Below are 26338 nucleotides of genomic sequence, written 5' to 3' on the forward strand. Positions count from 1 at the left end.
ACCCCATAATGCAACAGAATAGGACGGTTGAAATACTTTCCGATCTTCCTGGGTTTGTCCTTCTTCCCAGAAATAACCTTGGGTCACGAAGAGAAGTAAACTACAAAGTCACCTTCATTTGTTCAATACATACATAAGATACAATATCCAAATCATTACAGATCCAAGGATAAGCAACTACTCTTCTATTCTGTTATCTTCTAAAGTTAAAGTCCCGCGGGTATTGTCAAATAGATGGTTTCAATAGAATGGCAGAAGAACAATTCAAACAACTCGATAAATCGGTTTTCAATGAACAGCTGAATCTCATGGCACTGCGGGTTCCTAGTAGGCGTTGCCAAGAGTTTAGGTGGAATTTTGGTTCACATATGATTTGTAGGATTCGTCTTGGTTCCTTTCTGTTGTTAAAACCGAGAATGAGTTCCATTGTTGCCGATAAGGAGGACAAGACGAAAAGAATTATGTTATTGAAGACTACAGTAACGAATACGAATTTGGATGGAATGCCTGAGGATCTGGTAAAGTGGATAAAGTCTCAGGAGGATGTCGAGGTGATTCCTCATTCAGTAAAGTTGACCTATGACTATTTTACTGCTGGAGAAGTTCTTGAACGTATTCTTCCAAAGGGTGTTGAGATTCCAGCGGCGTTTGAGCAAGTGGGACACTTGATTCATCTAAATCTCCGTGATGAACTTCTTCCGTACAAATATGTTATCGGTCAAGTGCTCTTAGATAAGATCCCGACTTGCAAAACTGTCGTGAATAAGGTGGGAAAGATTGATACAGTTTTCCGTACATTTGACATGGAGGTGATTGCTGGTGAAGATAATACCTTGGTTTCTCTCAAGGAAGAGAATTGCATTTTCAAATTTGATTATCGTGAAGTCTATTGGAATTCGCGTTTACAACAAGAACATTCACGTCTTGTTCAATCATTCACAAAGAATGATATTGTTGCTGATATGTTCTGTGGGATTGGTCCTTTTGTTCTCCCTGCAGCAAAGAAGGGATGCCGTGTTTACGGAAATGATTTGAATCCTCGCTGTTTCTATTACCTCAATGAGAATCTCAAGTTGAATAAGCTGGAAAAGCATGTCACAACCTATAATTTAGATGCTCGTGACTTTATCAGTCAAATTGCAGGTGAAAATGTACCGATTACTCAGATTATCATGAATCTTCCCGTTTCGGCCGAACTTTTCTGCGACGTATTCCGAAAGTGTTTTTCTGTATGTCGAGGAGATGATTAATCACATAGCAATACTCTCATCCTCTTCCTAGAGTTCATTGCTATATGTTTAGCAGTAGTGAAGATCCAGTGGAGGATTCAATTCAGGTCTGATATGAAAAGGATGTTTGATGTATAGAGATTGGAAGGAATCCTGCATGCTTCGTTGAAATCGGAATTGACAGAAGGACGACTCGTACGTGATGTTGCGCCAAAAAAGATGATGACACTGGTATCATTCCAGTTAACCGAGGAGATGATTGATCGAAGTGAACGGAAACGGGAGGGAGAAGTCACTCCAAAGGATAAACGGATAAAAGTGGAGTAAAATATGTTTGCAACAAAATACAAGAATGCTACTTCTTCACCCTAATCTCTTCAACAGCGATAGGCTGACCATTCTCATCCTTTTCCTCAAACTTCTTATTAAATTCGATTCTCATTCCTCCATTATTCTGACCCATATCTAGATTCATCCCATCACCAAAATTCATGGTGTTGAACGTATTTGGGTCTGGAATCAAACGATCCATCACCTCTCGAAGTCTTGGAGGAGGTAATGAGATTCGATTAATTTCCTCCTCTGTCATCCCGTCAGCCTTCTCGAGATTCGGACCTAACTCCCTTTGGATCATGTTCATCCACGACTGAAACTCCGATCTCAAGCCGGGAGTCTTATCAAATTCCTTTTCCATCTCCTTCATAATGTTCTGAATGACTGGATCGATTCCTGGGAACTGTTTCGATAAATCTTGATTCATAGAATTGATGCTTCCACTCTTCATGATATCAGCTATTTGAGATTTTAGCATATTATTGTCCTCCTCTGACAGATTTAGCATTCCGATGATTTCTTCCATAGACATGTTCTTCAGTTCAGGACTCTCAGAAAGGATCTTATCCAACTCTTGGAGTTTCTTTGCCTCAGTTTCTGACATCTCTTGTGATGTGATGTCAATATCCTTTAGTAAAGCAGCAACATCCTGCTTTGTATACTTCTTTGTAGTTTCTAGAATGAAACTACTTCATGAATACTTACTTTTCGAAGAAACTGGTTTCTGACTTTTTGATTTGGTGGTAGCAGCACTTCGCTTCTCTATCTATTAGTGCAAAAGAGAAATTATACTCCCATTAGAAAAGAAGGCAACAGGTATTGTCAAACGATAACTAGAAACCAATGGTCGAACGGCAAACTGGAAAAGTCGAGGGGCAACCAATCGAAACATAGACAGAAAGGAAATGATTAAACAAGGAGTATTTCAAAAGACCAAGAATTTTGAAACAAACAAATCTGATCTATTTACTTCATCTTCTCAATCAACTCATGCTGTTGAACAATCTTCTCAGCCATTACCACATGAAGGTTCTCAACCAGCTTTCCTTTGTATGTCACAACTCCCCTACACTCCTCAAACACCCCACAAAACTCTCACTTTCCAGATTGTTCAGCTTCATGGAATAGAGAAATGATATTCTTGGCATCCTCTACTTCCTGCTCTGAAGGAGCAAATACCTTGTTGGTAATTTCTATAGTTGAAGGATGGATCAGAGTCTTTCCATCAAATCCAAATTCCTTTCCCTATAGATTATCCACTAATTGAGATGAAAACTTCAATGCATTCCTTTTCAAATCCAACAAGATCTTTTACATTCAGATATACTCCATCCAGAACAACTACCTTTACAGCCTCTCCATAGTTCTTACCCTTGCTGTACTTTTTTGCTGCCAGAACCACCAACTGCAAGGATGTTTGCAGAGCACGACGTGTTGTTACATTCAATTCCTTCGACAGATCGCTTGTACCCATAATAATACATGTATTTCGAGGGAGACAGCCACAAATCTCGTCAGCATTCAGAATGCCACGAGGTGTCTCAATTAGACTCCAAATTTCCTATTTTCGATGCTATGAGTCAATCCTACAGTTTTTGGATCTGCTCCACTCTCACGAAGGATCTTATCAACCTTCAAAATCTATCTGTTATCCATCCTAAATGAATATACTTGATCTGCTCTCTCCACTTTTGGAAGGGCAATAGCATTGCAACCGCAAGTAGCAATAAGACGAACGTCATCCTCACCCCAAGGAGTATCTAGACTATTGACTCGAACACAGATTTCTCGAAGTCCATAGCCTCCTTTACGGACTTGATCTGCAACCATCTTTCGAGCCTCTTCCTGTAAATGATTTCTCGCACTTTCACGTACTTTCTTGTTGATTGCTACAGCATCTTCGAGATCTAGAATAAGACTATCAGCAGGAAGCGATTTTCCTTTCTCCATGGCTCTTGCATTCGATCCAGGCATATAGAGCACACTTCTCCGTGGGTGATTACTTCCAACAAAAGGAGCAGCTGCTTCCGAGAAACATCGAGCATATGAAGGTGTACTTCTGCTTATTAGGATCCACTACTCTCATATACCTGCTTACCAAACGAATTAGAGAAAACATCAAATGGATTGTAACAAACAAGGATCACTGTATACTAATTTGAACTTGAGCATCCTTTTTCTGCAAATCACGTACATTATTAAACGATACTTGCTCGAAACTAATTGTTTTGGATAGAGAAGAACCAAGTGATTCTGCTCTTTGTGCGATATAATCATTCTCAACAAGCAGACAGAGACGTTTAGTCTCTGTATTGAACTTATTTATGAGAATCTAAGACTTACAAATATCCATATCAATTACCGAAAGAGTTTCAACTCCAGTGGCATCGATATATTTGACAGATCGAAGGTCAATAACGCATCGTTCTATACCTTTCGTCTATATTTGAGTCTCATCATTCATACTCACATGTAAAGCATTCTCGACTTTGTGCTCAATCACTCCACTACTCAAATAATCCACACTCTGTTTTGCATCAATGACAGTTACATCACTGACGACTGATATGGGAACAATATCTTCAGTTTCCATCTCTATCCCTAAGATCCATGACTTAACGCTACTTCTCTGTATAAAACGACCGATCATCATTGTCACAAAGGACATAACGATACCTGTAAGAAGACCAACCTGGGTACCAACGATCATTGTCACCAATGCACATACCACAAATGTCCAGAAATCCTCTTTCATAGTCTTCCAGAGTGACCTGAGTTCACCAAACTACATCAAAGAGAATAGAAGAATGTACACGTTTGAAGAGAGAGAACAGATTGACAATGACAATAGCAGCCAGACAAGCGTTAGGTATGAATTTAATACAATCCATCAAACAGAACAAACAGAAGGCAATAACAAGAGGAGTGATAAGGGTATTGACTGGAGTCTTTGATCCCATATTGTTAATGAGTGAAGATCTACTGAGAGAACCTGTACTGGGATAGGCAGAGAAGAAACTGCCAATTACAGAACAGCTCCCAAGAGCAATGAGCTCTTCATTCTCATCAACACGATAATTGTTCTATTCATGATCTTACTCCACGAGTATTACTTTGGTCGAAAAGGTTTTTCCCATACTAATAGTGATAGCATAAGCCACCAAACCAATCATAATTCCCTGAGGGATCGTATGGTGGAGATACTTCATTGAAGGAAGTGAGATAGGAGCAAGTCCTCGGACTACTGGATAATCTTGCATTGTTTTGAGATTCCATCTATCATGAAGATTGAAATACCATGAAATGAAAACACACAAGATGATTAGAAACAGCTAGACTGAAAGTGAAGTTTTATTCTTACCTCAACAGGAAGAGGATACTTGGATAGATACTTCGTATTGGCAAGTTTCATTAGATAGAGAAGGAGCATACAAGATACGCCAACAATGGTAGCATACCAATTGAAGTGCTTGATGGAATCAGGAGAGAAGATATCAAGGAGAATCATAAACAACGAATCTTTGTTTGTTGAGACACCCCAAAAGTGTTTTAGTTGACTTGCAGCAATGTTAAATGCTGAAGCAGCTGTAAATGACGTGATCACTGTCTGTGAGAGAATGGAAGCCACAAACCCCATTCGAAGCAGACCTAATATAAGAAGAATAGTCCCACTGAACAAGGAGAGAGTCATCATTGCTCCCACATAATCGTCAAGATCAGTGTCTGGATTTAGAAAACTCAGAGCAGAACCGCACATCATACTGACTACATATCATCCTATCTGAACGAATGGATACTGATTGCACATGGACCAATTGTCACTTGACCACATGTACCAAGGATACCATATACAATAAGAGGAACTAGACAGCAATACAGACCATATTGGGGAGGCAAGCCTGCTAACATTGCATATGCCATACTCTACACGAACTGAATAAGATAGTACGTTCATACTTGCGGTATGGCCATAACACCCACAGTAATCCCAGCATTGAAGTCATACTGAAACTTGGAAATGTTGTACTCACTTAACCACTTTGCTATTGGCAATACATGAAACAAGAATTCTGTTGGTTTGCTCCTCACTTTCTAGTTTACACAATCACCATAATCGATACTCCAGATTGTTCACCCAAAAGTTCTGTTTTGAGACTTGTATCTGGCTGGATTGTATTTTCTGTTGTACCAACCTACAATTGAAAAGACAGGAAATAATCACTTCACTATCCATCACCATGCCAAAAATGCAGTGTTATGCACTATCAAAGAGTTTGAGTACCCTCAAAATAAGAATTCTGTACTTGATTAAACAACCGCGGATAATCAAGTATAAATTGTGTTCCGAACATTTATTGCTTATATTGGATAGACAAATATAAAAACAGATTTTAAAACGATAGAATAGATTTGGGAAAAGGGTTTGGTATTCACAACAATTTGAATAAAAAATCAGAACTAATAATGGTACTTCTATATGACATAAGTACTTCCGATTTTTGCATCGTTTCTTTCTTCTTCCCAAATACTACTCTATAATATTGATAATAATATGGTAATGAATGAATTCATATGAGATAACAACTAGAACACAAAGATTCTTGAAATGCCCAAAGGGCCGATTGACAGAGTGAGGGATGGGTTTGATAAGGAGCCTCGACGAATCGATCCCCATCCACTGGAAGAAGAGTGCACTAATGTGATCTTAATGGAGTGTTCATGAGTTGTAGGTATATACAAGAGAATTTGAGGAGAGAAAGAATCATTTAAAGAATATCTCAGGGCCTTATGTACGTGAAGTGATGCTTCGGGATCATTGTTGTAGGGTTCTTTCCGTTTTGAACTAGAATCCGAAATCTGCTCAAGACCTCTTCGTCTATCTCCTTTGAAGAACAACTTCTCTGAACTGAATACTCTGTGGGATCGTGACGAAGAAGTGACGTTTGAGGACATGTTAGGAGGTAGCGTTGAATGGTTGTCTCAATTGTAGATTGGACCACTGTTCCCAATTGTCATTAATCGTTGTACAGTGTTGTGTGTTTGTTGGAAAGCAATTGGTTTTAGTAATGCTAATAATGGCATAAGACAGTTTTCATTGTGGATGCAACGAGACTATATCAAATACAACCGTAATATCATTGGAAAACCTGAGATTTTTGGTTACAAACGATGATGAAGTGTAATGACTAGGTGGTGGTGATGAACATGGCCAGGTTATTCCAAACAATAAGGAACATGATGAAGAAGATCATTTCTTTGAGGAGGAGGATATTACTAACAGTACTCACCAAATGCGTTTGTTTTTCGTAGATTTATATTTAGTCAAAGAAGAAACTCCAAGAAATACCAATGCAGCATATCAGTAAGTGTATTTGGATCATGATGATGCTAAGCCAAGAGGATGAAGAATTGGATCCTTTAGATGTTTATATGAAAGGAATTGATGATGAGGTGAACATGAATGACGAAAAGGAGATTGCAGATCCGCATGTCCATTCTACAGTAGCTTATGAAGTGATGGAAAGAGATGAAGTTGATTATGAAGCAATTGTTAAGGGAGAACAAGTAGATGATTCTAAGAATCCAACAGGAAGTTGTTTTGATCAATTTGTTTAATTGTCATAGTTGTCTATGATCAAGAAGGCAATCCAATGCTAGTAAAAAAGAATGAGGTCAATCTTATCACTTCTGTGAAGCGAGAGGAGTCATATGAACCATTTACACGAGATTTCTTTCCTGATGGAGATGCAATGAAATCCGAAGAAATAGTTGTCTGGGAGAAGGAACATGAAATCGAGGTACACAATCTGGCAACTGCCAAATCAGATGCAGATTTAAAGACTCCCCATCCTTGTTTGGATTTCAAAGAGATGGGTTTCCCTGCAAAGCTACAAGCATTGATCCAGAAGCATAACTTCTCTTCTCCAACTCCTATTCAGGTAAGAATTGGCTGACACATTTAATTAAGACTGCAGCGCTTCCCTTAATCCTATCAGGCCGTAATGTGATCGGAAGCAGTCCTACTGGAAGTGGTAAGACATGTTGTTATCTGTGGCCATTACTCCTTCAGATTCTCGCTCAGAAGTGTGTATGATATGAACTCTGAATTCATAGACCCTTGTCGGAGACAGATGGACCAATCGGACTTATTCTCGTTCCTACACGAGAACTAGCAGAACAAATCTCTGCTGTAGTACGATCCTTCTTCAGTGGATTTGGTGTGAATCACCTCTGTATCACTGGTGGTCAGAGTGAGTGGCATCAAAAGAAAACCCTTTTCAATCAATCCTTTCATGTTATTATTGGTACTCCTGGCCGTTTCATTGATTTAGTGAATCAGAAGTATGTCTCATTGAATCGCGTCACATATGTGGTTTTGGATGAGGCTGATCGAATGGTCTCGATGGGCTTTGAACAACAAATCCGTTCCCTTCTCTCTGTTATTCGACCTGATGTTCAGTTAGTACTCTTCTCAGCCACATTTCCTCCTCGTATTGTTCAGATGGCTGTCGATCTCATGGAATCTCCTGTGCGAGTGGCAGTTGGCAAGACAGGAATGGCTAACAAGCAGATCCAACAAGAGATATATGTTCTGAAGGTGAGATTAATGGATTCTAGTCACGTATAGTCCTATTCACAAAAGCTTGATTGGGTGAAACAGCATATCACTGAAGCTGAGTTGCGAGGCAAAGTTCTGATCTTCGTATCAACTCGACAAGCTGCTGATGAACTGACGTCTTCACTCCGTTTAGTGACCACAGCTTCATTGGATTGTTTGCATGGTGATAAAACCCAATATGATCGAAGTGATGTTATGAATCGTTTCAAGAAAGGTTCTCTTCGAATCGTTATTGCAACAGATGTGGCAGCTCGTGGATTAGATGTCACTGATATCATGACAGGTACCGATGAATGTGATTCTCTCATTTAGTAATTAACTTTGATGTACCTCATAGTATTGATATATACATTCATCGAATTGGACGAACTTGTCGAGATGTGACGAATTCTTCATCTATTCAAGGAATTGCTATAACACTTTTCACTTCACATGATACTGGTTTTGCTACACAATTGATGAAGTATTATCAGACTCATGAACAACGAATCCCTCCTTCTCTACGTGCTCTTGCAACAGGTATTCCAGAGAAGAGTCATCGACAGGAGATGGGACTAGGATTCAAAAATGAGTCAACAGATAATCCGGTCGATGCGTTTGCTGGTTATTACAAGACAGTACCAACAAAGGATTCCAAGGGAATTGTTCTTGAGACGGGTTCGACTCAGTATAAGACACTGTATGATCAGCAGACCAATACTTACACAACTGTCCCTTTGGCATCATCTACTCAACAACCCACACAATCGAGTCAAGTACTCAATGGATTTGTGAATCCTCGGATTGCCCAAGTTCAAGATCCGTTGCCGGTATCTAGTTATGGTGGACCTGATGATGAATGGGACAGTAGCAAGATGGCACTCGAAAGTGCTCTAGCCGCTATTCGTGCTCGGCGAGGAGTGGAAAGTGAAAGGGGATCCAATCGACATCGTAGTCCTAGTCCTCGAGAAAGTCGTTCTCATCGTCATCATAGTCGAAGTCGTTCTCATCACCATCATAGTCGAAGTAATTCCCATCAGTATCGAAGCCGGAGTCGTTCATATCATCATCACAATCGGGATCATGATCGACACACTCATAGTCGTAGTCGTCATCATCGTTCTCTTGTTTCTTTTGAATAAAGCAAGTATTATTGGCATTTAGAAAGACATTACCTTAGCCATTTTGTCATTTTTTTTTCATCTGTTGATTGACCAAATGACTAATAAGTTATCCTGCATAGCAATTGAGATTTTCTATTTGATCCTTCTTGGTATGCTCTGTTGGAGGCAGTTGGAAACACGACTTACTTTAGATGATAGTATTTATTTTGTTTATGCTGTAGGCGTGGGTTAGAGTTTGGATTTGTAGGATTGTGTAAATTCATCTGTTCTGAAAGTCTCTCCTAGTTTGACTCGATTTGAAAGCTCTATTGATAGTACTACATTGCAGAATGATAACAAGACAATTGTTTCTCCATCTTTTCATGGAAAATCAATTGACGATTCATCTGTTGCAACTTCTGATCCTGTGAATGAGAATCAAGTGATAGTTGGTCCCACTCTTAGTGTACTGATAAATGGAACAGTATCGATCAGTGATACGCCTGTATTAACATCGGATACCCCTACTGCAATCGTAAAAACGCCAACTCCACAAGTAAATGACTCTTTCACTCCATCTCTACATATCTCTCTTCAACCAAATTATACTTCCCAACTAACAATCAGCAACTGGTTCTATGGTCCTCCGCGCTTCAGAGAGTATATGAACACGAACTTCAGTAGAATCCAATCAAATCCACGTCTTCAGAAGAAGATGATTGTATACCAGAAAAAGGGAACTACAGGGATGGCTGGACAAATGACGGGAGTATGTGACGCTCTTCTTCTTGCAATTCTTCATGATCGTCCTTTTCAGAGTAGGATCAAAGGAAGGGATTGATAATTAGTGCTTGCACCGGCTCTTCCATTTTATTTCTTCTCCTTTCCTCTTGTTAATCTTACCTATCCATATGTAATGAAAGTAATGAAGGGGAAATCACCTTTTGCTAATGTACCCATATTGAAGACATCCTTTCCGCATGTTATTGATTATCACTGGTCCAATACCTATTCTGGTATTGATACAGAAACAGATTTCGATGCTTTGTACCCGCATCGTGTCTTAGTTCTTTCAATTCATCCTTTTGCTAAGAAATTATTAGCTCTTCCTAGTTCAAAAAGAAAATTAATTGAATTAGGATATATAAACGAGAATGAAGATTTAGAGAAAAAGTCTTGGTATCGAATGTGTGCACTGAACTTATTCCAACCGAGTGACTACCTGATGAATTATCTGAAACCATACTTAGACAGATTCAAGGATCACTTTGTGATTGGCATGCATGCTCGAATGGGTGAAGGACTAGGAAAATGGCATGAAAAGACAACTTTCATTAAATTGGGATCTGTTCGTTACCAAATTCCTATCATTCAGAAGATGCTTAGTCAGCATCGGAAGACGCTTTTCTTTTTGTCAACAGATTCAGATAAAGTCGAATCCATGATGAAAAAGCAGTTTGGACACTCTCTTGTCATTGTTGATTCACTACCTCGAATGCATGTGGGCCGGAATGATGCAGATGAAATGGGAGTAATTCGCTCTTTTATGGATATGTATCTACTTGGACAGTGTGATTATATGTATGTGACTCGGGGAAGTGGTTTTAGCCGAATGGGTGTTGCTTTTAGTTCAAAGAGACATACAGTTGTATCTCTATAGTGTATATATAGATTAGTCAATGATTTGTTTCATTAAATCCTGTCGATTTATTTACACTTTGCGAGAAATAATGTCAAAGCCATATGGGGATATTCGTATGTGTGATATTGTTAGGACTTGTTGTTCTTCCTAAACAGTAGGGATTGAACTTTACTGATGCTGTGTACACTGGTGTATATCGTGGTAAAGTGCGACACTCGGATGACCGTAGTGTTGTCCTCAAGCGAGCTTGGGATGTTGGAGTATCCAAGATCATTATCACCGGTATTTTGTTGCTCTCGTTGTTTTATTTGTAGCTGGTAATTTGAAGGAAACAAAGGAAGCATTGCAACTAGCACTTTCGGATGATCGTTTATACTCAACAGTTGGGATTCACCCAACTCGTTGTAGTGAATTCAAGGAGGAAGATACAGATCAAGTGATTAAGGAGTTGATTGAAGTGGGTCAAAAAGGCAAGGAAATGAAAAAGATTGTTGCAATTGGTGAATTAGGTCTGGATTATGATCGCCTCTTCTTCTGTGATAAGGAGGTAGGATATGATCATTTGGGTGATTGGATAGCGTCAAAACAAAGGCTTTCGAAAACAGTTTGAAATTGTCAAAGCACTGGATCTCCCTCTGTTTCTTCATGAGCGGAATTGTAGCGAGGATTTCATACAGGTCTTTAATGATCTGGATCCGGAACACAAACTTCGGGGATGTGTCCATTCATTTACAGGAACGGTAGATACTGCAAAGAAACTACTGGATATGGGATTCTATATTGGCTTCAATGGCTCTGGAATGCGCACAGAAGAAAGTCTAGATGTTATTCGAAGTGTCCCACTGGATCGTATCCTCATTGAAACAGGTAGAAGGACAATTCGTTAATACGATGTAGATGGCCCTTATTGTGGAATCACTTCAGCTCATGCTTCGTATCAATATGTTAAGACTAAATTCGAGAGCAAACGTGTGGAAAAGTATGATCCCCAGTATCTGGTAAAAGGAAGAAATGAACCATGCTGTGTTCTGTAGACCATACGAAGAACTAGTAATCACTAGATCTGTACTTGAAGTCATTGCTGCTGTTCACAAAGTTAGTGTGGAAAAGGCAGCAGAAATTATCTATCATAATACGTTGGAGTTATACTTTCCTTGGGAGTTGTGTTTTGTTTGTTGTTTAGAGATTATCTATGTTTAAGAAGCTTGTATTCAAATGTCCACAAATTGACACATAGGAACGTCGTGTTCATGAAATCAGTCAACAACTTGTTGATTTGAAGGGAAGACTGAATCGGGATACTTGTGAGGAAAGTGTATGAGTGTCATCGAAATTGGTGATCTATAGTTCAATACTCTGTCACAAATCCATGAAGAAGTATTCGCTAACTTGATGCCAAAGATTGAGAAGATGAATGAACGAGCATGTGAATCAAACCCAGATAAACAGACCTATGGACCTGATACGTGTCAGAAGGTATAGGATCATCTTCCTTCGTGATAGGTAGATTAAAGTAATGTACAGTGAGTTTCTGGATGTGAAAACATGTCTTGATGAAGTAACAGAGACTTGCAATGGATTTGTGGAAGCATTGAATCAGGAGAGAAAGATCGAAGAAGAGAAAAGACAGCAAGAATTACTTCGTAAACAAGAAGAAGAAGAGAGAAAACGTCAGGAAGAAGAAATGAGACTAAAGTTGGAACAACTTCGGTTGGAAGAAGAGAAGAAGAAGAAGGAAGAGGAAGAGCGTATTCGAAAGGAACAGGAAGAACAAGAGCGTCAGAGACGCATAGCTGAAGAGAAGGCTCGGGATGAAGCACGTCGTCGAATGGAAGCAGAAGAAGAGGAGCGCAATCGCCAAGAGATTATTCGACGCCAGAAAGCCTTAGCGGAGTCCATTCGACAGCAGAGAGAGGCCGAGAAGAAGGCAGCAGAAGAAGCGAAGCGTCAGGCTCTGGAGAAAGCGGAAGCAGAGGCTGAAGCTGCCTGGAATGCTGCTCTCGAGAGTGAAGCATGTGTGTACGAGTCAATATCTGCGGAAGTGGCAAATTCAGTTGAGGGAGTGGAGATCGATGAGACAGGGCTATGGACATTACTGTCAGTACAGGAATTCGAATCAATTCTGCATCAAGATATCTCTCCTAATGTCTGTGTTTACTGGTTGAATCAGTACTCCACAAAGAGCAAGGAGAATTTGCAACTGATTCAGGAGCACATTCCGTTTTATCCCTCCATTCGTTTCTTGTGTGTGAATACTGGTACATTCCCTCAGTTACCTTTCCAGTATGGTGCTCAGATTAGTACTGTTCAATGTTTCATTAAGGGAACACAAGTGTTCATGTCAACAACCAGTACTGTCATGGAGACTATTCAATCCTTCTATGATACAATTCAGACTCATCGTATTGCCTACTATTTTGATCTGTTTCATGATTTCTCTGAGTATCCTACACTTCAGGACAATGGATTCACTACGGCCATCTCAGCTGAAACTTTTGGATCGATGCGAGTATCTGAAAAGATGAAGAAGGACATCGAGAATACTGTAGAACAATTGCGTGAAGCCTGTCCTGATGCTGGAGCCTTCCAGCAGGCAATTCATCTCTGGAATGTGATTCTGAAGAATATCTTAAAGAACCCACAGGATGAAAGATATGCTCGTATTCGTATGAATAACGATAAAGTCATGCGTTTGACAGGATAGTCGAGATAATGATAATGGATCATGTGTAGTGAAAGTGGTAAACAGGGGTTGTCTCTGTCGGGATTTGTAGAAGATATGATTGCAGATGTTCCTTACTATGTTATGAAATCAGGGAATCTGAACATTCCTTGGTTAACATTCTTATCTCACTATCTTGAGGGTAACAGTGTGTGGAAAGAATGAGAAGTAGGACTAGAAGGGAAATATCCATCACCTGGGACATCTCGGTCTCAATCAGCGAATACAGTGACTCCTTTACATAGTAATCTGTTGGATGTGGATCCAGAACTCGTTTCTTATTTCAACGGATTATCATTACCTGAATTGAATCGTGAGATGGAGATGGCTATGTTACAGTTACAAGGTGATCCTGATATTCAATCATTCTTCGAAGTTATAGGTTCCCATCCTGAGCTTGCTCAAGCTGCAAGTATGGGAAATCCAGGTAGATTTGTTCATTTGGTTGAGACATAGATTTATCATCGTTGCCACCTGGTGTACTACGTGAAATGATGCGTCCTGAAGTCAGAAGAGGATATGAGAAGCTGTATTCGAACCCTACTGTGAAGGCGATCACGCAGGTAATACTTCAACGCAAAGGAATGTTATGTGTTTGTTTCGTATACATATTAGTATATACTGAAAGTCATACTTTAGCTAATACTTGTTGACAACGAATAGATCGTGAAGATGGTATCGATTCATGCTGCTACCATAATCTAGTTTGCTCCAACGACAAACAGAGTCCTAGAAAACAACACAACCATCTGGAGCTGTTCTTGGCTTAAAAATGGAGATATTGCTGTTGGTTGTATTGATGGTTCAACCAAGATTCTGTCTCGTTTGATCGTTATCCTAATTCATAGTTCTCCTTCTCTTGAGACCAAGTTTGATATGAAATCTCAACATATGGGAGTTGTTAGTGTTGCAGCTAGTAAAACGGAAGATATTCTTGCAACAAACACCGTTGATGGGTATATCTGCTTAAGGAATTCTCTCACGGGTTTGTATCTGTAGTTTGGATGATGAGCTAGGTGTTCCAATAAAGACAATGTCGCTGGGTCCGATGGAAGCCTGGCAAATTGTATTTTCTGTGGATGTAGATGATGTTTTCCGAAAAATATATAGGGAAAATTACTATTTACAGGAAGTGGAAGTGGAGCTATCAAAGCTTGGTCTTTTGACTCTGAGATATCCAGTACTTTCTACAGATGTTGACACTTAACAGTATAAACATTTGTATCCGAATATTCGATTGAAACAAAAGCAGGATTCATCATGTCATTCGCAGTGGTAAAGGACAGAGAAAAAGACTCATATGTAGTCACCGGATGGGTTGTATTTAGCTAGTGGTCATAAAGATGGTACTGTATGTGTACTGGATCTGGTGAAAAAGAGAGTGATTCGTTCGTTCCATAGTATCTCTGTTCGTAGCCTATTCCTGTAGACCACTCAATGCCTGTTCGAAGTTTATGCTTCTCAAAGGACAGTCTGTTATATTCTGGTTCAGATGATAAGAACATCTATTGTTATGATATCCGTACACAAGATACTGCTGTTGTTCGATCATTTACGGGAAATTCTGGATGGGTTGTGGGACTCTCAGTCTCTCCAGACGCTCAATATCTTGTTTCCAGGTAGGTTTGTTCTATGGATACCAGGGCTAGCTCGACTGATAAGAGAGTAATGATCTATCCAATAGTGGCAGATGATGGAGTCCAAACAATGAACTGTCATAACAGCATTGTATGGGGTGTTCGGTTCAATGAGGACGGATCGATGATTTTATCTGTCGGAGATGATGGGTCTATCCAGTTGTATTTGAGACAAGAAAGAGTTTCTTTTGTTTGTTATAATTGTTCTCCAACTGGGATGGGAAATATCCTATGTCCCGCATCTCAGTCTACACGACAAGATACAGTTCCTGTTTGGATCCAAAAGGAGAATGAAGTTTAGTCATGTAGTACGCGTGTGAGGATCAATCTCTTTGAAGAGATTACATCCATCAATCGTAGCAATATAATAGGATATTTACTATAGGTTACGACAAATGGAGGACAGCCTTTGGACTAACTCTAGATCCTGGGCTCTGTCGACGATGTTCTATACAATATAATGCCGCAAAGATGATTATCTTCAAGAAACGTGAGATTGACTATTCGAATGTTTTACTGTATTATCATTGTAATGTGGTAGTATCCGTCTTTTGGAACGGAAATAGATTGGGATCGATTTCCAGGAATGGATGATAATCTGAAGTATGTCTTGTATCCTTCTTTAATCAACAGAAATAGCGCCATTCGGTTATTTTTAGTTATTAGTGAGATGAATGATCTCTTCTTTGCACCTTCTCTCCCATTTTTTGTTATTGCACTTCTTTTCCACATTAGTGAGGAGGAAGTGTACTGTGTAAGAGTTTGTTGGGTATATGAGAGAAAGATTATCAACAGTATCCTTGACTCTCCAGTTCTTAGGAAGAAGTATCTAATATCGAATCAACGGTATTACGAAGCTTTCTTGGAGACTACAACCACTATCAATGAGAAATGTCCTAGTAAAGGAAATGTGTTACTTGTAGATCGAAATCCAGAGAATGCTCATTTCTGTTCCCAACACCCATCCATCTATGGTTATATCGTTCGGTCCTGGATGTCCACTTTTTGCTTTTCCAGTATCCCGTGGGATATCTGTGTACGCCTGATCGATGCATTTGTTTGTAGTGGGATCTGGGTAGAGATTCATATTTGAGTTCAATGTAGTTGTTTCCTGCTTTGTATGTGATTGTTCTCAATCACTTTGGTACTATGGATTTGGTAAATGAAAATGATGAAATGAACTGTCTTCAGTTTCAGGAATTCTTGAAGACATTGAAAGATGACACATATGAGGATCTTCTTCTTGAAAGTACTTATTTGGCGTAAGTTTTGTTGAATTGTTTCACATAGTGAATCTCTTACTTCCGAGGAAACGACAGTCCATGCAAAGATGGAGCAGATGCAGCATCAAATCGACGAAGGAGAAGACATTATGAATATCTGTCGATATCATTTGTACTATGTATGCATTGTTATCTTCATTCTTATGTAGGTATTGGGTCCAGCTCGATTACTTAATTCTGCTCTTTGTAAGGAAATCATGCGATATCTCCCTGTTCGTATTCAGTCTCAGGATCCCCATCTTCTCTTCACTACGTTACTTCATGGTTATCATGTTACTCACCTCATTGAGTTTGTTTTTATCGATTCTTTCATTTCTAGACGTGCAGAAGCAAATAAGCCTACCTTGCTGTTACTTCAAATTGAGCATAATGGGAATCTCATCGGCTTGTATAGAGAAGATCGGTGGAGTCGACGGCACGGAGTACACGGTTCTCCAGACACAATTCTCTTCTCAATCGAATTTACTTGGAAGAAGAGAGAGTTGATAACCATGATTCGGAAATGGGTTGGAGGTAAGAGCAGAATAGAATGATCATTCCTAGTTCTCTCCGATCAGTTTGTGGATGGTGTGGAAAAGCCAACAGTTGATTCAGACGATGGAAATCATGTATAGCAATACGTCTATGTACGGAGTCCAGAACGGTATTTGATGATTGGTGCTGGTGGGAGAAAAGGAATCAGTTTCTATTGTTCTGAAGATTTCACGAAAGCATACAGCCAACAGAGTGATGTCTTTCAAAATCCTCCATTGTGTGGTAGGGGTAGAATGTCTTATGGAAAATAGATCGCGAGTTCTTCTCTATATCCAATGCCGAACTGTATGATTTCTATAGTGCAAGAACCAAATCAATTGTTTCATTCAACAAATAACCCCTATCCAAGAATAGCCTTTTTACCACTGAACCAACGCTTGACAATAATGATTTGTACAACAGAAAACGCGAAGAACACGACAATTTCCACAAGATTCACAAAGGAAACACGTTCGTGTGTTTTCATCACAGCTACTCCTCATTCCTCCTCTAGTATCTTACCATTACGACGACTTTCCTCTTGAAGACGATATGCTGCCTGTTTGCCTTTGATCTCCTCTGTCATGGATTGAATGTCTTTCATGACATTATTCACATTAGCAATCTATATTTCAGTTATTCACCTAAAAACACACATCTTGATCCTTCAGAAGTTCATCTTCATAACCACTAGATTCATCTTCTAGCCTCATAACTCAATCCAAAGAATACCAATTTCACCTCCATTAAAACGAATTTCCACAGTCTTGTCAAATTGGGACATTCCTTCTCGACTGTTGTCCAGACAGAACATATATTCGGCAAAATAGGGAATTTCGAAATCATTATTCTACTGATCGTTCTATAATTATAAAACGTACTCGAATAGCAGGTGGATGCGAAGGATCCGTACCTAGATCAATATCAAGGAGAACTTCATCACGACCAACAGACTTTACCTACATATATTAAGATTCTACAGCAACAAACGCTAAAGTGAATATCATGCTTTCCTCCATCAATAACACTAATATACAGTTGAGGTTTATGTCCCAACCCCATTTCATCATAGAGACATCGAATCTCTCCTTTTGGGATCTATCGGTTCATTCAATCCGGTTCAATCAGTACTTCTACATAGATCGTAAACACCAACGTGAATAAGAAAATACTTAAGATGCTCTTCATTCTTCTCCGCTAGCGATAGTATTCGATTATCCATTTCTTACCAGAATCAGTTTGTTTTAAGGTATTCCAAAAACAATCGAATTGGGACAATCGGCAGCGACATGACGGTCAGTAAAGCACCGAATTCGGCAGAATACCGAACAGTTCAACTACGTTTAGAATGGAACAACAGACCTATCTGGACTTGATTACCGCTTTAAACATCATTCAAGATGGGAGATCACCTCCTGCGCAGCGTGAGAGTGCAGAGAAGGCGGTGAACATGTTTGGAGAGGTTCCTAATGCCATCAGTTACATCTACTACATTTTGGCAACAAATAATGAACGTATTTTCTTCGCTTTCGTCGTGATTATGGAATAGAGCACACGTTGTTTATACGTCATTTCTGTTTGAATACGTTGAAAGGCATTATCATTTCACGCTGGAATCGACTTACAACAGATGAGAAGGCATATGTGAAGAAACTCGTCTGTGACTACATGAATGAAGTTATCAATGTCATCACTATGTTGTTCAGTAAGTTGTAGGGTACAACAGATGCAAACTTTGTGCATACGAAGTTTGCAGAAGTGTATGCAGAGTTAATCAAGCGTGAATGGCCTCAGGCATGGCCAAACATGTATGATGATCTTAAAAAGTCAATGCGTTCGAGCTGTACTCAGTTCATCACTGGAGTTCGCATCTTCCAATACTTCTTGCAGGATCTGAATTCAGAAGGTGCAGATGATCGACTGACCAAAGGACGTCGTTCAGATTTGAAGGCCGTACTTTTTTTCAGTTGATGTCATCTAGGCCTTCAATAAGATCGCAGATGATTTTATCCGATTTATCAATTTCATGATTCCTCAATATGCGGTGGATCCCTCTATTAGCGAAGTACTAGTCACAGATTGTGTTCGGTTGTATGCAGCCATGGTTCCTCCAGTACGCTTATGTCATACCATTCACTTGCAGCTGAACGTAGATACTCTAAAACAGTTCCTCGATCCTATTCTCAGTGTTCTTGATGCCTATTCTACGAATGATGTAATCCTTCCTGAAATCCTCATTCTTGTTGACAATCTTGCAACGTAAGTACTCTTACTCATTCCTTCTCTCTAGCGTAAATTACAACAATGATACTAGAGATTTGGCAATTCGTGTCCTTCAGACTCTCCTTGCAATGTATCCTGTAATGACACAAAAGTTCCCAAATATGGATTCAGATTACTCCATTTATCGATCCTATTATATGTACGTATAATGGTTCCATAATTATCAAGTGCGGTTATTGATTTCTGTGTATATCAAAGGAATCTATTAATGCAATGGAAGCCAAGTGAAGTGGTGTTCTATCAGAAGCTACAACAGATGGCAATTTCATTACTGGTGTTTCCTCGTTTAGAAATTGCTGACTTGGCTGTTGATGCCATCCCTTCTCTCTTTCCTGATATCACACGCAATGATTGCAAAGCGATAAAAGTAGATGCTGAGAATGGTATTCTAGAAGTTGTAAGTAACCTATTGACCAGCATTCAGACTAACAATATTCGACACCCTCAGTTCCGTAGCACACAGTAGGGATCATGATAGAAGTGTGATGTAGTGATGAATATGATTTTGATGAGACTGAGTATTTGAAGGATTACCAACAATATCTTGAAGAGATTCGACGAGTGATAGTTGCTCTTACCAGAGTCTATCATGTGACGATTGTGAAGTCGATTCTACTTATGTTGTTATTGTTACTGCTTAATGAAATAGACTAAAAACACAGTACTCTGAGAATGTATTGCTTCTGGATGCTCTGCTGCAAATCTTGAATGCCTTCAATCGAGGTATTTCCAGTCACAACATCAATGTGAAAGTGAAACAGGAACTTATTGGAACAGGAAAGGATATCGTCCAACAGTTTTTGTCATTCCCCGTGGGAACATCTTATGATCAGGATAGTTACACCATTCGATTCATTATGTCCTTCCTGTGGGTTTTACAGCAGGATCAACAGAGTTTGATGGGATACATCGAATTACTCATTACAATGATTCAAAATGCTTCCAGTTTGTATAAGTGGGAGTTTCATTGAAAGATCATGAATAGTGGAAACGTGGAACAGCAACTGAAAATACGTGCTACTGCATCCAATCACTTACAGTTGACTATCAAGACACAAGGATCAGCTCTGATTACTCAGTTGGACCAATTACTTCCAGTGGTCTATCAGCTGGCCACAAGTGCTACAGATGCGGTAACACGCAATAACATGTGTGTAGCCTTCTGTAGTGAAGTGTGATGGATGTGATGTATAGTGGCTCTAGCAATGAACGTGAACAATCCGAAGGAGCGAGAGACGAAAATGGCAAGTGTGTTTAAGCCAATTATTGAATATCTCCAGAATCCAGCTCTTACCTCAGCCTTCGCATCACCCGTGGAATTCTTTACTATGTTTGATGGCAAGTAGATATGAAGAGAAAGACTGAGAAATAGTCTGGATAAGTTAGCTGAGGTTGGTAACATTCTTACTTGCTTGAATGGAATGCTGGATGTGATTCAGACAACCAATGAGTATTTGAAGATTAGTGAATCCTTGTTTCAAGTCTTGGGAACTAGTTTTGCTTTGTTATTCGAGACAGCATCATATCTCCTGGTAGGTACGGGTGCTGAAGAGTCTCAGTTGAATTCATGGAGATGGATGACCCCAGGGGAGGTTGGGAATCTGGAGTGTGGGAATAATTCTCCACTTCAGAGTACACGAATGACCAGTATCTTTGTTGTAGTTACAGTAATGAGTGAATATTGAGAATAATGAATAGAAACTCTGGCGTCATATGTTAAATTGTGAGAATGTTGCTATAGATCGAGTGATTGAAACATTAGGAGTAAGGAATGAAGAAGAGAATGACATACAGACGACTATCATTCGTTATACTCCATTTTATCGATTATATTTGCTTACACAAGTTGTTACAAACTTACTAACACCGTTCTTGTTCTTTAGGTTTATTACACATAGAATGTATTTATCTTGTCCTGCTGCATGGAGTCAAAAGAATGGTCAACCATCTTCAACTCTAATGCAATTACTTACTAGTGAGTTAACTGCACTTCAACAACGTCTTAACACAGGAGAGAATCTTTCTTGTAGTAGGAATTGGATTCTCTATCCAAGTTTAGTGATTCCTCTCAATCTTCAAATCCCTGGAGCTTCAGGACCACAAGCCTTTGAGGAAGCAAGTGGTATTATCCAACACAACCAACTACAATCACTCTCTCAAGCCATTCTCTCATTCTTCTTAGCTATGGCTGGTTATGCTCTCAAAGGATACAAGCAGTCATCTGCAGTACGTCAATTCTCTTCCAATCTGATGGGTACTGTGGAGGATCGTTTCCGAGGTCGTAACTCTGTATCTCGTGTCAATCAGTATATTGGAGGAACTTCATGTAAGTGAGAGATGATGGAATGACGGCAGTAGCAAGTGCGGTGAAGTTAGCAGATAATGAGCAGGTTCAACAGAAGAGTAAGAATGATGAGTGAACTAGAATCTAGGTATGGAGTACTTCCGTCGGAACTTTGAATCTGTAGCTGTGACTAATTATGAAATAGCCCAACTAATTCAACAGATCATATTGGTATTTGTGAACGAAGGTGATTCGTTTGAAGACTTCATCATTCGATCGACATTGAATTTCTGTTCATTTTATATTCCTTATTTAGGAGGACGTACAAATCATGCACTTTTTTTGGATACATTATTCAAGGTGATTTTGACTATTGTTCTGACTCAAGATTGTGATGAGACTCTCTCAAAGCGATATGTTGCTATTTGTGCTTATATTTTTGATTTCAATATTGTGAAGAAGAATATTTCACCCTATCGTGTGTATTCCAAAGAACCAATCAATTCATCCATTGATCAAATCTTGGGTCAGACCAATTTGGTTACCGATAGCATGTTCCGTTCTCTGAAAAGCAAAATGACATCATGTAATAATGAGCTTCAAAGTATTGACATCATGAAAGATTTCTTCATTGAGTTGAAGACTGCATTTGAAGGAAGTAAGAATGATGAATGGAATCAACAGCAGATGGAGACACGCAAGCAAAGACTAACATGATGGTGGATATTCCACATACGGCAATTGGGAGAAGGAACAAGAAGAATAAAAAGAATTCTGGTCACAATCGTAATAATTCAAAAGGAAATGATAATCAACGTGGAAAGGGAAAGAAGGGAAAGCGTCATCAATATAGGAATCAAAATCGTGATCATAATAAGATCTTTGGAAATGATGATGAAGAGTTGGAGGCCATGTCTCAATGGCAATAGAGTATGTTTATGTATTGTTTGTTGAGTTACCAAAATCCTTCCGTTTTCTGGAAATGGTATCATGATTGAAGAGACCAAAAGAAGTATACTTGTGGTAAACTAAGATGGTAGAATACTTTATGATGGGTTGATCGTTTAGGGTTTTGAAAAAGAAGTCATTAAGAAGGGAGATGGAAAGAACTTTCCTAAGACCGGAGATACGCTGACCATGCACTACACTGGAACTGTAAATGTAAATTGTAGCGAGTTTACAGCGTAGCTTCCCAGTGGAAAGGTATTTGACAGTTCTCGTACTCGTGGCAAGCCTTTCCAGTTTGTGATTGGTATTGGTCAGGTTATTAAGGGTATCCAAAAGTATCAAGAGTAATGAATAGGCTGGGACGAAGGTGTGATGACCATGTCTGTTGGAGAGAGATGCAAACTGACTCTTTCACCTGATTATGGCTATGGTGCCAGAGGAGTGCCTGGAATGTTCGTATGGATAGATAGAATCATGTGTAGTATTCCTCCCAATTCAACTCTCATTTTCGATGTTGAGCTCCTCAAGATCAACTAATTCATTTTTGTTGAATTATTTTTTGTTGGTACAAACACATGAAAGAGGGAATAGTGAATGCACATAATTCTTAGAACAGATGGGAAATCTCGAATAGAAATTGTACTTTTGGTTTAGTTCTCTCTGGAACTGCCGATAAGCACGTAACATAGGAGCAGTCCTTCTAACATACTTCTTTCTGAATGAAGAGCTACATAAAAGAAAAATACTACGAAATACTCTGGATGGGGAAGGTCCATCGCAAAAGCATGATTTAAGATGTAAAACTTGAAGTTTGCTGCTCGGAGATGTTCAATCAACTGAACTTTGTTATATCCATAGTCTACAAATCTTTCATCAAAGAGAGGTGTGCCGCTCGAATAGGGAAGAAGAACATAGCTGAACATCATCACCACACTTAATCAATACGGTTCTTGGAAGTCAAGCACAAAACACGATAACTGAGAGACAGTGGATTGTGGATCCATGTTGAACCAATCTGGCAATACATAGATCTGTAGATCAATTCCTCATCCCATTCAAACATGTGTACGTAACCACTTCTTTCGCATCATACATAGCTTATTATCAAGACATGTAACCAAATCACTTTTATTTTGAGGCATCATATCCAAACCCCTAACTATCAGAAATCGATATGCATCGTACATCAACATGCAATTGGACAATGAACCACAATATTTGAGTAATTTCTTCCTTGCAAAGAAGAACAACGGCAAAAGTACCGTACTGGTTTTACTTGAAGTTATAGACTTGGGGAGTTTCATCACTTCGGAATATGTATTCCCTAGATTGAAAAGAGTATTACAAACATACGACTAAGAACAAGGTCCATATCCAACATCATAAAATGTGTGGTTTGGATATTTCTAATACCAAGATTCCTCAGTTTGTTAATGGGGAATGAACTAGAATCTAATGTATAGATAATTGTAGTAATTCGTGAAGAAAGGTAAAGAGAACCCAATTCACGAAGTAATGACCGTCGATCTGATAGGGTTGTTGTGATGACAAATACATAGTACCCTGGCCATCGAGACAAGATTTGAGGGAGAATAAATAAACGATTTGAACTAGAATGAAACAAAAGTGAAATAAATACGATGTTACAGATACAATAGTCACATTGAATGGAAGATTAGGATCAGGATAAACAGCTAGGAATAAGGAAATGCAAAAAAATATCACCATTTCCGTTTGTAAAAATATTAAATACTTCAGTGTTACCTATAAACTTCCTGATGTGTTTCCCAGTGTCAGGGATCATAATTGGATTCTTCCGTTTGCAACCATCACATTCTCCCTTGGATGAAATCGATACACCAGCCATAATACCCTCTTTCTGACGCTTTAGTACCTGAGGAGGAATAGAATAGACTGGTACATTACTCCCCTTCCTCTTCTCCTCAGTATTTGTTGTTAAGTAGTTTGCATAGAAATCGGCTCGATAAGGGAACCTCGCAGCAATAGTGGAAATACGGATTCTTTCTACACTCACAATAGTACTAGCCCTTTTGTACATCACATCATCTTTAACATGATCCCAAGGATAGTCATTTCCAAAACGAATGGACTTCACAGGATAAGGTTGTTGGAATGGTGTAGAAGGAGTGTAATAAGCGATAGGTCTTGCCTTATCCTTTAAAGGGAGCCGATGAGAATAAGATGTCATAGAAGAAGGATAAGCACTAGAAACACTCTTGGGAGTGATTGGGCTTGTCTTTAGAACAGACAAAGGAGAAGTCAAATTCGCTTTAGTTTCTGGCTTCAAAGTTGTTAGCGGTTTTGTTGTAGGAACAACAGATTTATCTGAATTCACTTCTGTACCAACCACATTAGGTTTAACTGATGCTTTAGGTACAAGTTCAGGAAGAGAAGATGGTTGCAATTTAACTGTAATCCGTTTATCAATTGAAGTAGAGTTCATTGCAAGAGTTGGAACAGCCACAGTAAATGATTCAGAAACACTCACTTCCTTTGTAGGAGATACAATCACACTAAGGAGTGGTTGTGGAGTAAGTGACATTGGAGAAACACTATCGTATATCACATCCCGGACAGGAAAACGCTGATTCTCTTTCCCTGTATGATTGGATGGAATTTTCACAGAATTGGGAACACCTTCCATGATCCTATAATGCCACTATGGTCGCATGACTCCGAAACTCGTACATCATTCGTACTTGTATTGAGATGCAGCTTCACATTCAAACTGAAGTAAAATAAACTATGTTAAATACACGTGATTCTCCTACACAATGAGAATGGATAAATAGACAAAATAAAGGATCATATTAAATATAATCGAATACATCCTACAATGGATGAATCGATTAAGGTATATTCTGTCTCAATTCACTATTCCAGAAAAAGGACTGATTTTATATCATGGAAATAAAGACTGAAACAATGCGATATAATCATATTACTGATTCTGTTTATGCTAATATTACTAGAGGGATCGACCGGTACAGTTCAGTCATGTTTATGTGTAATACCCATCTACTTATATCCAAGGGTTAATATTGGATGCATAATCTTATTCACAGACAAATGGAAGGATTCTGGGATAACTGGAGTACTTTGTTTGGTTACTTGTCGAAAACTAAAGTCTAATGTGATTCGCATCTATGACGGAGATGTAACAATGAGTTCTAGAAATAATCACATGTAGAGCTTCCATCTGCTTTTTGAAATGGAACTGTACGAAGGATTTACCAATCATTGCTCTTTTGGTGCTCGTTATCTGTTGGTTCCATTCATCCATTTCTGCTTTTGCTTTCTATTTGAAGATGTTGAAGATTCCCAAGACTGTATTAATGCTGTATGTGTTTTATCTATTGCTTTTTTATGTAGATTTCCGAAATGGCTTCATACTATTCGGACTATATTCCACAAGTAGAAAAGAAACCGACTACCACAAAGAAAGGTATATTTGATTCTATAATCTCGAATGTTCAAGAAGTAACGATTCTTGATGATAATCACAAGTAGTTTCGTTTACTTCAACATAATAGTCGGGAAGTGGTACCGAGTATCCTGAAATTGTTACAAATAGGATGGTGTTGAAGGAGAACAGATTTTCGAACTGCTGTACAAGGATTCCATTAACATGGGTGCAATTAAGAAACGTCAAAAACAGTTGAAAGAGAAAGCTCCACCCACAGGACCACCTGCTTCTACTGTTCCAAAGCCATCTGTACTCTTGCCTCCACCTCTTCCACCA

General features: G+C 39.1%; 13 protein-coding genes across 13 annotated transcripts; 8 read left to right on the forward strand and 5 right to left on the reverse strand.

Annotated features, from left to right (window-relative positions):
- Window positions 1-248: 248 nt before the first annotated feature.
- On the forward strand, window positions 249-1556 carry JH06_1201 (hypothetical protein; the record flags this gene model as incomplete). The annotated part of the gene is made up of 4 exons (XM_014673186.1): window positions 249-349; window positions 380-1229; window positions 1259-1336; window positions 1368-1556. The coding sequence occupies 4 exons, from the start codon at window positions 249-251 to the stop codon at window positions 1554-1556; spliced, it is 1218 nt and encodes a 405-aa protein (XP_014528672.1).
- A 28-nt stretch (window positions 1557-1584) lies between these two features.
- On the reverse strand, window positions 1585-2454 carry JH06_1202 (hypothetical protein; the record flags this gene model as incomplete). Its single annotated transcript, XM_014673187.1, has 3 exons — window positions 1585-2237; window positions 2268-2324; window positions 2355-2454. The coding sequence occupies 3 exons, from the start codon at window positions 2452-2454 to the stop codon at window positions 1585-1587; spliced, it is 810 nt and encodes a 269-aa protein (XP_014528673.1).
- Window positions 2455-2528: 74 nt separating this feature from the next.
- JH06_1203 (malyl thiolesterase) lies at window positions 2529-3758 on the reverse strand (the record flags this gene model as incomplete). Its single annotated transcript, XM_014673188.1, has 6 exons — window positions 2529-2628; window positions 2662-2807; window positions 2839-3123; window positions 3153-3203; window positions 3234-3638; window positions 3717-3758. 6 exons carry the CDS (start codon window positions 3756-3758, stop codon window positions 2529-2531), a joined length of 1029 nt encoding a protein of 342 aa, XP_014528674.1.
- A 581-nt stretch (window positions 3759-4339) lies between these two features.
- Window positions 4340-5796, reverse strand: JH06_1204 (sulfate transporter; the record flags this gene model as incomplete). The annotated part of the gene is made up of 7 exons (XM_014673189.1): window positions 4340-4645; window positions 4676-4894; window positions 4924-5327; window positions 5360-5486; window positions 5520-5600; window positions 5626-5646; window positions 5698-5796. 7 exons carry the CDS (start codon window positions 5794-5796, stop codon window positions 4340-4342), a joined length of 1257 nt encoding a protein of 418 aa, XP_014528675.1.
- Window positions 5797-6168: 372 nt separating this feature from the next.
- JH06_1205 (proteasome maturation factor UMP1) lies at window positions 6169-6735 on the forward strand (the record flags this gene model as incomplete). Its single annotated transcript, XM_014673190.1, has 5 exons — window positions 6169-6261; window positions 6293-6352; window positions 6388-6515; window positions 6553-6591; window positions 6627-6735. 5 exons carry the CDS (start codon window positions 6169-6171, stop codon window positions 6733-6735), a joined length of 429 nt encoding a protein of 142 aa, XP_014528676.1.
- A 284-nt stretch (window positions 6736-7019) lies between these two features.
- JH06_1206 (ATP-dependent RNA helicase) lies at window positions 7020-9302 on the forward strand (the record flags this gene model as incomplete). The annotated part of the gene is made up of 6 exons (XM_014673191.1): window positions 7020-7155; window positions 7188-7501; window positions 7531-7646; window positions 7677-8160; window positions 8191-8464; window positions 8494-9302. 6 exons carry the CDS (start codon window positions 7020-7022, stop codon window positions 9300-9302), a joined length of 2133 nt encoding a protein of 710 aa, XP_014528677.1.
- Window positions 9303-9378: 76 nt separating this feature from the next.
- JH06_1207 (putative DNAse) lies at window positions 9379-13609 on the forward strand (the record flags this gene model as incomplete). The annotated part of the gene is given in 13 exon segments (XM_014673192.1): window positions 9379-9507; window positions 9532-10081; window positions 10112-10911; window positions 10940-11032; window positions 11064-11187; window positions 11220-11452; window positions 11484-11772; window positions 11803-11935; window positions 11967-12075; window positions 12089-12112; window positions 12143-12220; window positions 12253-12381; window positions 12413-13609. 13 exon segments carry the CDS (start codon window positions 9379-9381, stop codon window positions 13607-13609), a joined length of 3888 nt encoding a protein of 1295 aa, XP_014528678.1.
- A 1278-nt stretch (window positions 13610-14887) lies between these two features.
- JH06_1208 (hypothetical protein) lies at window positions 14888-17418 on the forward strand (the record flags this gene model as incomplete). The annotated part of the gene is made up of 15 exons (XM_014673193.1): window positions 14888-14902; window positions 14934-15027; window positions 15057-15246; window positions 15277-15535; window positions 15566-15620; window positions 15650-15774; window positions 15806-16018; window positions 16049-16339; window positions 16369-16526; window positions 16555-16666; window positions 16697-16836; window positions 16867-17060; window positions 17091-17131; window positions 17162-17303; window positions 17333-17418. 15 exons carry the CDS (start codon window positions 14888-14890, stop codon window positions 17416-17418), a joined length of 2115 nt encoding a protein of 704 aa, XP_014528679.1.
- Window positions 17419-17421: 3 nt separating this feature from the next.
- Window positions 17422-18248, reverse strand: JH06_1209 (hypothetical protein; the record flags this gene model as incomplete). Its single annotated transcript, XM_014673194.1, has 7 exons — window positions 17422-17552; window positions 17583-17685; window positions 17717-17763; window positions 17793-17910; window positions 17942-18019; window positions 18051-18158; window positions 18192-18248. The coding sequence occupies 7 exons, from the start codon at window positions 18246-18248 to the stop codon at window positions 17422-17424; spliced, it is 642 nt and encodes a 213-aa protein (XP_014528680.1).
- Window positions 18249-18408: 160 nt separating this feature from the next.
- Window positions 18409-19492, forward strand: JH06_1210 (hypothetical protein; the record flags this gene model as incomplete). Its single annotated transcript, XM_014673195.1, has 5 exons — window positions 18409-18574; window positions 18610-18737; window positions 18777-19013; window positions 19042-19319; window positions 19351-19492. 5 exons carry the CDS (start codon window positions 18409-18411, stop codon window positions 19490-19492), a joined length of 951 nt encoding a protein of 316 aa, XP_014528681.1.
- Window positions 19493-19551: 59 nt separating this feature from the next.
- Window positions 19552-22556, forward strand: JH06_1211 (hypothetical protein; the record flags this gene model as incomplete). Its single annotated transcript, XM_014673196.1, is given in 13 exon segments — window positions 19552-19805; window positions 19835-19963; window positions 19993-20298; window positions 20329-20510; window positions 20538-20685; window positions 20716-21010; window positions 21042-21107; window positions 21138-21211; window positions 21242-21372; window positions 21403-21669; window positions 21681-21746; window positions 21776-22285; window positions 22315-22556. The coding sequence occupies 13 exon segments, from the start codon at window positions 19552-19554 to the stop codon at window positions 22554-22556; spliced, it is 2670 nt and encodes an 889-aa protein (XP_014528682.1).
- Window positions 22557-22617: 61 nt separating this feature from the next.
- JH06_1212 (FKPB-type peptidyl-prolyl cis-trans isomerase) lies at window positions 22618-23112 on the forward strand (the record flags this gene model as incomplete). The annotated part of the gene is made up of 5 exons (XM_014673197.1): window positions 22618-22650; window positions 22696-22788; window positions 22816-22900; window positions 22931-23027; window positions 23058-23112. 5 exons carry the CDS (start codon window positions 22618-22620, stop codon window positions 23110-23112), a joined length of 363 nt encoding a protein of 120 aa, XP_014528683.1.
- A 163-nt stretch (window positions 23113-23275) lies between these two features.
- JH06_1213 (hypothetical protein) lies at window positions 23276-25240 on the reverse strand (the record flags this gene model as incomplete). The annotated part of the gene is given in 8 exon segments (XM_014673198.1): window positions 23276-23302; window positions 23322-23490; window positions 23521-23606; window positions 23637-23730; window positions 23761-23899; window positions 23929-24185; window positions 24215-24269; window positions 24301-25240. 8 exon segments carry the CDS (start codon window positions 25238-25240, stop codon window positions 23276-23278), a joined length of 1767 nt encoding a protein of 588 aa, XP_014528684.1.
- Window positions 25241-26338: the final 1098 nt, after the last annotated feature.

The sequence above is a fragment of the Blastocystis sp. subtype 4 genome, assembly GCF_000743755.1.
Source record: "Blastocystis sp. subtype 4 strain WR1 chromosome Unknown seqid_0053, whole genome shotgun sequence".
NCBI classification, from domain to species: Eukaryota; class Bigyra; order Opalinata; family Blastocystidae; genus Blastocystis; species Blastocystis sp. subtype 4.